At 43.0% G+C, this 10,226-nt stretch overlaps 1 protein-coding gene across 4 annotated transcripts in view; it reads right to left on the bottom strand.

Moving 5' to 3' along the window:
• Nucleotides 1-607: 607 nt before the first annotated feature.
• The window catches only part of skd (mediator complex subunit skuld), a 62,926-nt gene continuing 53,307 nt past the window's right edge, over nucleotides 608-10,226 (bottom strand). For 3 of the 4 annotated variants that reach the window (XM_089590166.1, XM_089590167.1, XM_089590168.1), the window contains 12 exons: nucleotides 9,960-10,157; nucleotides 9,220-9,872; nucleotides 8,418-9,027; nucleotides 7,930-8,326; nucleotides 6,992-7,852; nucleotides 6,575-6,912; nucleotides 6,309-6,500; nucleotides 5,732-6,079; nucleotides 5,226-5,564; nucleotides 4,842-5,132; nucleotides 4,490-4,761; nucleotides 608-4,393 (listed from right to left, as the gene is read on the bottom strand). In XM_089590166.1, coding sequence (XP_089446292.1) covers nucleotides 4,261-4,393; nucleotides 4,490-4,761; nucleotides 4,842-5,132; nucleotides 5,226-5,564; nucleotides 5,732-6,079; nucleotides 6,309-6,500; nucleotides 6,575-6,912; nucleotides 6,992-7,852; nucleotides 7,930-8,326; nucleotides 8,418-9,027; nucleotides 9,220-9,872; nucleotides 9,960-10,157 — 4,632 coding nt within the window. In that variant the 3' untranslated portion in view covers nucleotides 608-4,260. The remainder of the gene's footprint in view (nucleotides 4,394-4,489; nucleotides 4,762-4,841; nucleotides 5,133-5,225; nucleotides 5,565-5,731; nucleotides 6,080-6,308; nucleotides 6,501-6,574; nucleotides 6,913-6,991; nucleotides 7,853-7,929; nucleotides 8,327-8,417; nucleotides 9,028-9,219; nucleotides 9,873-9,959; nucleotides 10,158-10,226) is intronic. The other variant, XM_089590169.1, reaches the window with a different exon arrangement.

Here is a 10,226-nt window from a genome sequence, read left to right as displayed (position 1 = left end):
TAATGACTACGTACTTTGTATGACGAAGAACGGGTTGGTATAGCGCAGTATTTATTATATGAGTAATGAGTGATATTTATGAATTGCTATACGTATGAATTTTGCATTTAATCACTTTTATATCGTTAGTTTGCTTACACAAAGATCTTTTACCAAACACTGCTGTATAAGTAAATGCGTATTTGTTTATTATTCATGTACAAGGGCTAACACGGGTATTTTGTTCGAAATTTTACCAAATTTTAATATGCATCGTTGACGCATTATTTCATTTTGTCTGTACTTGGTGTATAAAAAATCATATCAGTAAAATAATTTTAGCATAGAAACTTTAAAAACACCAGTGTTAGTGCCTTACAACGACAATTTACGATTGATTTTAATAATTTCATTGATTTATACGTAAAATATGATTCTCAGTAGAACGAAGAGGAAAAACACAGCGATTACGTTGTGATTTGATGGTTTAAACAAAAAAAAAAAAAACAAAAAAAAAGAATTTGTAATTTTTTCTTTTGGAAGTGAAAAAAAGGAGGAAAAGTTTTGAAGGATTGGAAATTTTAAAAGTAATTGTAAAAATGAAAAGTAAAAATAATAAAGAACACAATTTCAATGCAGAATCAGGTATATAATTATGTATACACATAAAACTGTATTTTTTTTTTGTAATATTATAATAATAGTAATAATAATCCCAGTAATGACGTTACTACCCAAGTAATAAATACTGTAAATACAGAGTTTTTAGTGTGGGCGTTGCTTATTTTCTTGCATGTATAAGTAAAATTAATCATATTAATTAAAGGAGAAGAGGATATTAGGATTACTATGTACAAGACATTATACTTTGTACTAATGTGACTGATGGGCGATTTTTTTTGGTTCATCGTCGCATCAGTCACGCCCCATGTTTCGATCTTTGTCTCTTTTTCTTAGTTACATTTTGTTCAATCCAAAGCGCAGGGTAAATATTTTTTAAAAAGGATTCTGCCTTAAAAGGAGAACACAAGGAAACTTATGGGGAAGGAATACATTTTTCATTAATTTTTCCTCTCCTTTCGTTTTCTCGCTCGCTTTTTCAGTCGCTAATATTTTGTTCATAATAATTACCTATTATTTGAGGTGTTGTTCATTCTTTTTAATTACAAAACATCTTGACCTCTTCTTATGGAAAAACAATATTTTACACTATATAATTTTTGTATCAATTTACATGTACAGCAGTTCGCTTTTCTGTCAGATCCAAGTGCAGAATTTCATTTTTTTTTCCTTCTCGCAAAACAAGAAAAATTTTTTAAAATGTACGATCGCTTATCTTTTTTCTTCTTGGGTCTGAAAAATTTGACAACAGTGTAATGCATGAGTTTCCATAATAATAATTCACAAGTCTTGCATTTTTATTGAATTTTTAGCTCTTAAAGGACTGTACGAAGCTCAACGTATGTGGTAATGAGATATAATTTTAAAAATTTTCTTACCAAAAAAAAAGGAATAACGGAAATCGGGGATAAAATTAAACTAATTGATCGTGGTTACAATTGTTTCTTGACCTTTTTTTTCTGCTCAATAAGTATATAAGAAAGGGCAATAAGAGAGTGAGAAAGATGCCATCTCTTACAATATCTTTCTATAAAATTAAAAAACAACGTAATATCATTTTTTTTGTTTTATATTACTTCATCGCTATTAATAATAAAAGCTTTGTACAAAAACTTGATATACAATTAAAACATTTGGATACACAACTGTCTAAATTTTTTCTGATTTGTTTCTTAATTAATTACCTTAGCTTCTCATCATCATCATCATTATCATTATCACCGTCACCATCATCACCGTCATCATCATCATCATCATCATCATCATCATCATCATCACCGTCATCATCATCGTCATTATCATCGTCATCATCGTCATCGTCATCATCATCATCATCATCATCATCACCATCATCATCATCATCATAATAATTATCATCATCGTCATCGTCGTCTCATAATATATATCATAAGCATCATTATCATCATAATTACCACCACCAGTGACATCATATTGTCTTCATCATAATCGTCATTACTATTATCGTTATAATCGTCATTATTATTATCATTATTATTATTATTACTATTATTATTATTATTATTGTTATTATTATTATTATTACTATTATTAATATTATTATTATTGTTATTATTTATCCTTTTAAAATTGAACTATCTAACAACACAAAGACCGCAAATAAAAATGGATTTATTTGCTCTTTCGCGTCTTTAATGTTTTTATTTTTTTTTCACGCCTTAATTTACTTTTTTGCTTTGTTCATTTGCGCACGATCTTTTATTAGGTAATTGGAAATACATGCGCATACTTTATAACTTTAATAATTACGCACACATCTCTTTGCTAGTCATTTTATTCATCCTTATTTTTGCATTTTTTTGATATTTTTGTTTGTTTGTTGGTTTTTATTTAAAAATTTTTTTTAAAGTTTTATAACCAAGTACCTTTTTATTTTCAAAAACTTGTTTATTCTATTCACCTTTTGTTAATCGTTTATGTAATTAATTAATGATAATAATTTTTTTCATTTTTATTATTATATCTCGACATGTACTCGAGATTGGTCTGTTATAATGCATTTAATATTGCCTAAGAACACAAATTATAATTTTTTTCTCTATACCTTTTTTTCTACATTATATGCATCCATTAGAAAAAGTGTAAAGGGAACTTGTGCTTTAATCTTTTCCTTTGCCCTATGTACTTTATGCATATAGTTTAACTATTCTTATACGTTACTAAGCGACGCGATTTGTTCGCGAGTTGTTCACTTAGAGTAGATATTCAAATCAGAATGCTGACAACAAAAAACGTCACAGGAGCTGTGTTGAAAAACGTTTAACACCTGTTTTTTTGTCAAATCACAAAAAATAAAAGTTTTAAAATGCGTAGATCCATCCTTTTTTAAATGAGGATATAGCTAGAATAAAAAGTACGATTAAACGATAATTTCATTTTAATTTCGCATTATTTTATAAAAACAAAAAAATCGAAGAGCATCGAAAAACATCGATGAAAATTGTTTAATATTATCGGTATTCTTGATTGAATCATCAATCACGTCGCTTTTATACGTGCAAACGTCGGACATCTGATTTCGTCACTTTGTGAGATTAATACAGTTTTTTTTTTTTTTTTTTTTTTTTTTTTTCCGTGCCCACACTTTTGCCAGCGTACATCGCGATACCGTTGTTAATTAAAAACAGCTGCATAATATTGGCAAATTCAAGAGAATAAATAGATTTTTTTCTTAAATACTATATCACAATAAATCGACCGAAAATTTAACTTATTACGATAATGATTATTAAAATTAAAAAATTAAAATATTTTCTATTAAAATACAACAAAGTATTAAATTTTTCGACTACATATTTATATTAGCAGCAGATAAATGATGATGCAATAAAAAAATGAAAAAAAATTTGTATAAAATTGGTACTTTCAATAGCAGCTCACAAATTAATTTGAACTATTTTTATATCTTAAAAATTAGGAGCCAGATACTTCATGATAAAAAAAAAAAAAAATACACATTCGCATTGGTACTACTTATACTAAAATTCAAATCAAAGTTCATTATTCGGATGATTTTCTCGTACCAAGATTATCCCCGTCCCTCTTTTTTCTACTATTTACACATTAGTCTAGAACGAAATGCTGTTAAGTACGATTGAAATAACGATTAATTAACAGCAAGCTTATCCCGAACATTGTCAACTTGATAAAAAGAAAGGCAGAAAACATGTAGTTTTTTGTTTTTTCAAAACAATAATAGCTCAAAAATACGGGCAGGAATGGCTGATTTACTCTCTTCTTTTTCTCTCGGGCACGCGCGCGCTTATCGTGACGAAGGACAGTGGCCGTCGTTTGCCTACACCTTCGTCATCAATCTCGTCGCTCGTCGTTACTTTACATAATCTCTACAATATTTACTTCATAGGTTACGGTAATGAGAGGCATCATCGGGGTGAAAACCGACGAGAGCTGCGGCGGCCGCTTTCGCGTTGATGCTCTCACATATGATACGGCGATAATGATGAGTGCGCTAGAAAGTTGCAGTAATAAAAGTAGCTGCCCCGCGCTTGGAGATAATAGGGAAGTAATTTTTGTTGTTAGGAAGGAGCAAGAATTAGAAGAAGACATGATGTGGTGGTGGTGGTGGTGGTGGTTGTGGTGGTTGCGACGTCGTGGTGTGGGTCAGACGAGGGCCGCTGTCGCGTGATACAGCTGCATGAGCGCCTGTATGTGTACCGGCAGGCAGGACAATCGGTCCTTCGTATTGGCATCTACCGAGAGCCAAGATAACGCATTGTAGCCCTCCAGTACGTATCTGCGGAAGAAAACAAAAATGTGTGTAAACGTCCGCTAGTTGCTTATTGAAATTCAATCGTTCAATGATAGTGATAATATTAATAATAATCCTCACCTCAGCACGTCAGTGGTAAAGTGGGAGTCGAGGCCGTGTACGGTAACGGCGCTCTGCTGTTGCAGCAATTCGTCGCTGTTCTGCTGGACCGCGGGGCTGTGCAGGTGCAGGGCGTTCTTAAGGAAGACCGGACAGACACCCTCGAGGTGGGGACACGCTGCCCAGAACCACGAGGGCATACGGCCCGTCGGGGCTGTCGAGACGAGATATCCCAAAGCCAGAGGCTGCTGTAGCAGAGGGCCAACTTCTTCGGCCTGATCCACTCCGTTAGCCTACAAACACGAGCAGCACTCGTTACAGAACATCCAAATCAAAGTACCATCAACGGGACAAAATGGTTGCGTGTACTCACCCTGGGCGTGTTACTGCAGGGGAAGGGACTATCGCTGACACCGTCGTGATTGCCGAGTCCGGAGCCGGGGCCATCACCTCCCAGAGGAGAGCCTTCAGGCCTGCGTGGACTCCCGCTCGGGCTCTGTCCGCCCCCAGCGCCCGGCTCCGGCCATACACCAGAGAATATGTCGTTGAAGTCCGTCATACCTTCCATGCCTTCGGGCAGGTCGTCGTGTAGCGCGGAAAAGAGCTCATCGTCGCCCAGATCAGGCTCGTTGATCTGTTGCTCGTTGAAGGCAGTCTGTGACGACTAGGAGCGCGAGATACCAAATGATTACTCATTGCCGGCCACGTTAATCCACACTCGGCTGGTTATCGATGTCAACTCGTGTGTGTACATTACCTGCGTGGTGGCCGAGGTGGGGAAGACAAGGATGTGGGTACAGGTGACGTCCTGAGGCGTCGACAGTTGGCAATTGACCGAGGCTTGGCTGAAGCGCTCGTCGGGCGCAAAATGATCAGCCATTAGTCGGAGCGTACTGTCGGGCTCGAGGGAAACCAAGCAAGCGCTGAGCACGCAGGGCGCTGCTGTTGGATAGAGCAAATTGCACTGGCCGCAGATGTCTTTCAGATGCTTCGATGCCTTCTGAAGGGCTTTTCGGGACAGCAACCAGCTCCAGCCTTTCAGCTCACCGTGACCGATGCGACCGACTCGGCCTACTACTAGCCTCCATGGCTGTACCTGAAGAAACAAAAACAAAAAAAAGGATTAAAAAATTCAAAATCAGTACTCCAACGGGAAAAGGGAACAATTGAGCCGATCCTGTGTGCAACAAACATCAATCTGTGTATGTATGTGCGAATTTGGAAACTGTTTTTTTTTTACTCTATACATACACTTACACTTACCCCTTGAGACATGATCCCGAGTATAAAATCCATGAGCTTCTGCAAGCCGGCACGACGGGCCGACGCTCGCTTCCGTCTTTTCCTGTTCGGGATGTCGATGTTTATAGTCGCAGTTTCAAATATTTCGCCTCTGTCGTCTGTAGCGACAGCCAACAGCCAGGACTGATCTTCGCTCAGACAGTAGCTCAAATATAGAACCGCACACTCTTCGGGTCCCTGGGTGCCAAACGAGTCCGGGGCTTCGCTCTTGCAGTGCAACGGCGCCAATACGTAGGCGGGCGCATACAGGCGTATCGGTGCTCGGTTGCGTTCCTGATGTGCAGGTGCAAGCAGAATGTTAGCATGCGACTGCAAAATCCACCACAGCAGCCCACAGTACAACCGGGGCATTAATAGACACTTTGCATGTATTTTGATTTCTCATATAATCAATTAATCGATGAAGTTACTAAAAGGTTTTTTTTTTTTTTTTGTTTTTTTTTCGAGTTATAAATTATCTTGGAGTTAAAAAAAGTTTTTAAAATAACGCAGCATTTTCTCAACATGTAGTAGGTGTAAGCAATGAGTACAAACTCACATCTTTGTTCTTGAGGAAGAGATCGGCAGCCGCTGCAGTGCCGAAGCCCGTGAGGCTCCTGATAATCGAATTGTGCGACAGAATCCTACGTCCTTGTAGAAACACGTTGAGAGCCAGTGCTCTCATTTCATCCTGGATTTTTCGCCTCTCTCGCACGCGTCCCAACTCCATTATACTCTCCAATGATATGAGCTGACGAACACCAATGGACGCGCAATTATTTCTCGCTCCAAGTAACCCCCGAGTTTTCCCAGGCGTAGACTCACCTGTACGTTCACGTTGGCCCTTATGCTCTCAGGCATGCTGTTGACGGCGGCAGCGAAGGCGCGCAGTAGCGCGAGTATGGCCAGTCTACGGCGATCAGGACAGTCGGCACCGTTGAGCGAAAACGGCTCCACTAGATAGACGACCACCGACGGCAGCTCGAGTTCCTCGTCGTCGGGACCAACTGCCGCTGCCTGTTGCTGGCTTCCACCTGACATCGAACCCTGATTACCGCCACCCGCGTTGGCCTGTGATATCGGGTTCACCGTGTTTCCGGCCACGCCCGAGTTAACGCTCGGCGTAGCGTTCGAAGGAGTTTCGCTACGCGCGTTATCACCTTCTGAAAGTACGACCAAATGAGAGTTAGTACTTTGCCTGCCGGCTGTGAAAAAAAACGTAAGTAGAAGAGGGTTCATTACGGTGTTGACCGTCGGCCGGATCGTGCTTGATGGACACACCATCCGGAGTAGGGGGCATCGCGTCTGACGCGTTGCTACCCGGGTGGTTGTGTTTGCTGCTTGTCATGGTCGCGTCGCCACTCTCAAACAAACTTCGATCCTGCAACACTTGAGTGAGGTAGGGCGCTAACCGGTTGTTGCACACCTGCGCGTACAACTTGAGACACTCGCCGATTTGATTCTCTCCGAGTATTTTGAACCACTCGTCGATCGGTTGCTGCTGCTGCTGCTGCTGCTGTTGCTGTTTACTATTGTTGTTGTTATTGTTGTTTCCAGCGTTGGTGATGAAGAGCTTTTGGGCCGTGGATTTGCCGACGCGTATGATACCATCGCGTACCATCTTGCTGATGGGCGTGTGCTTGCCCAGTCGACAGATCTCGTACGTCGTGGATAGTTCACGGAAGAACGATCGGACCTTTCCTACGACGCAGTCATTGTCGGGTGCGAGAATAACGTAGGCGACGTCCCGTGAGCCGGCATACGGCTCGAGCAGCAGTTTTTCCCAGTAATTGAGGGCGTAAGGCGACAACGAGAGCCAGTCCTTGTCGTAGCCGACGACGAGTGCGGGCACGGGCTGGGGCTCGCAGAGATCCTTAGTGTCACGACTCGCGAGTTTGTGAAAACCGCGCCACGTGAGTATCTGCACGGTGTAGGGTGCATCCCACATTCGCGTGTTTTTCTTTTGCTGGATGGCCTCTTGCAGGAGAGGCAGCAGCGATTTCATGACGCGCACGATGTCGCCGTTGCACTGGGGACCCTTGGCTCGTAAAAACGGCCAGCGGTGTACGCTGCTCACGCGTTGGCTGCGATCCACCGGAGAACCTACGATGTGAAATGAAAATTAAGTTCATTTTCTCATGATAACTAGCCACAAGGGTGTGTCATTAATGATGTTTTACCGTCGAGTTTGCCTTGGTCAAGGGCAGCCAGGGACAACTCGTTACCATCGCTAAACTCTAGCGCGTTGACGGTCAGAGAGTTGGATTTGCTGCGATTCACGGCGTAAAGCCGGGCAGCTCTGTACAGACTACTCGCCGAGCTCTGAACGATCAAACACTGCTCCCGTAGAAGCTCGAGCACGCTCGGCGGCAGTGCGTCGATCGTCTCGACGTTGCCGCTCTTCTTCGTGTCTATGCAAGCGATGGCGGCAAGGCTTGACTTTTTCTTTTCCGCGGGATCCTCAGCCACGCCCGTTATCTCTTGCTCGTCCTCATAGAACAAGCCGGCCTTGTGCGCTAGCCGGCGATTTACCACCGCGCTGAAGCCGCAGTTGCACTTTATTTGATCATCGTCCGACTGAAAATATTTGACAGTTGATTAGAAGTTTTTTTATTTTTTCCCCGTATTTTTGTCTTCGAGTATGAATTGTGATTTCGAGGTCACGTACCTGGAAGACATTGTTACCGTTGGCCCACGATCCAGTCAGATAAGTGCCTGCGTCGGCGCCCTTGATATTACCAACGACCTTTGCCCCGGCGTTACACACGCACAGACCGCAACTGTCGAAGTTGTGGTCGCGGAATATGTTGAGCGCGGTGTCGCCCAAAAGTATGTTTACAACCAGCGAATTGGACTCGGGTGCGCGAAGCGGCCCGGGCGTCTCGGGCTCGATACTGTTCAGGTTCTTGTTGAGGTACGACGAGGTGGTGGAGGTTGCTGGCGAGGGATTGTCGTAGGGTGGTGGGGGCGGGCGCCCCGGCATCTGCGGCGACGGCCGGTGGTACGGCGGCGTCGCGCCCAGCATCTGAGTTGCCGGACTCGAAGGAAGAAGTTGTTGCTGCTGTTGCTGCTGGTGATGATGGTGGTGCTGCTGTTGCTGTTGTTGAAGCATTTGCTGGTGGAACTGATGCTGCTGCTGTGGCGTCATATGCTGATGCTGCTGTTGCATTTGTTGTTGCTGCTGCTGCTGCTGTTGTTGTTGTTGCTGTTGGTGCTGCTGCTGCTGCTGGTGTTGCTGAACGGAGTTTGATCGCGTCGATTGCACGGACTTTTCTTGGCTGCTTGAAATTTCAGAACTTTTAATAATACGATTAAACTTGAAATTTAATCGATGAAATTTGTTTGCAATTGAAAATCTTCGAAAATAGCTCATAGAAATGACAAAAGTATAAATACAGTTGTAACAGCTTTAAGAATGGTTTGTCAAAAAAAAAAAAAAAATAAATAAAGTGATTCTCTCTTCGACCGACCTCTGATTGGAATTGGCGTTGTTGCACTGCCAAGACGTCCTGTAGACGCAGTGAGGGGGTAGGATTACAGGAGGCAAGCACTGGCTGGGTAAATTGGTGAGCGGCGCGTACTTGGACGAGCCGACGAGTTTGCACATCGTGGGTGGCCTGAACACGTACGACCAGTCCTCGATTGGCTCCTCGGGCGGCGAGCCCATGTTCGGGTAAATGTCGGGCTGTTGTCGATGCCGGGGCGTGCCCCCATTGCCGTACTCCATGAGATCGATACCACCTGGACTCGGATCGTTGATTATCTGGCCGGGTGATAGGTTGTCCAACGAAGGCGGGGTCGGATACATCTTTGACAACTCGTCCTGACGCGGTGGCGTTCGATTCGTCACACCTCCGCGCACGCACGACGCGGATGGTGGGGTCGAGGACGGCGGAGTCGAGGACGAGGTGCAGACGAAGGCACTCTTCGTGCTCGCGCTGCTACTCGTTATAGTGGTGCTGTTGACGGTCATACTGTTGCACGAGCTCGCGTTCGCACTGATGATGCTCGTCGAGTTGGCGTCAATTAACCGGGTACTGCCGCCGTCCGCGCCATCGTGAGCTACACCCCCGCCCGACTTGTTCGAGTCTGGCGGCGTTTGCACCTGTAGCTGATTAAGATTCTGCAACGAAAGTTTTGCATTACATCCTCACGGTTTATTACCTCAACTCTGTTGAAAAAAAAAAAAAAAAAAAAAAAATAGTCTTACAGTTTCGTCGCTGGAATTGTCAGCGTCGGAATTATCGAATATCTGGTCCAAGTCTTTGTACGATGCTTGAAGGCCTTCGCTGGTGAATAGAGAGCTTGGCTTGGACTCGTCTCGTTGTTTTTTAAGTGCGTCGACGCCAGCGCCGTTCTCCTCTCCGGTCGCGTCGAATTCATACGGATCCGGCCTCCCGCATTCCCCCTGGAAAAAAAGCAACGCATAGATCAAACAATCATACCTCGAAAACGCGTCAACTCGAGGAGTTAAACA

This window comes from Copidosoma floridanum, unplaced genomic scaffold, assembly GCF_036245765.1.
Source record: "Copidosoma floridanum isolate Cflo_tuat_1 unplaced genomic scaffold, Cflo_Japanese_pri ptg000012l, whole genome shotgun sequence".
NCBI lineage: Eukaryota > Metazoa > Arthropoda > Insecta > Hymenoptera > Encyrtidae > Copidosoma > Copidosoma floridanum.
This window is presented reverse-complemented; position numbering and strand designations above follow the sequence as displayed.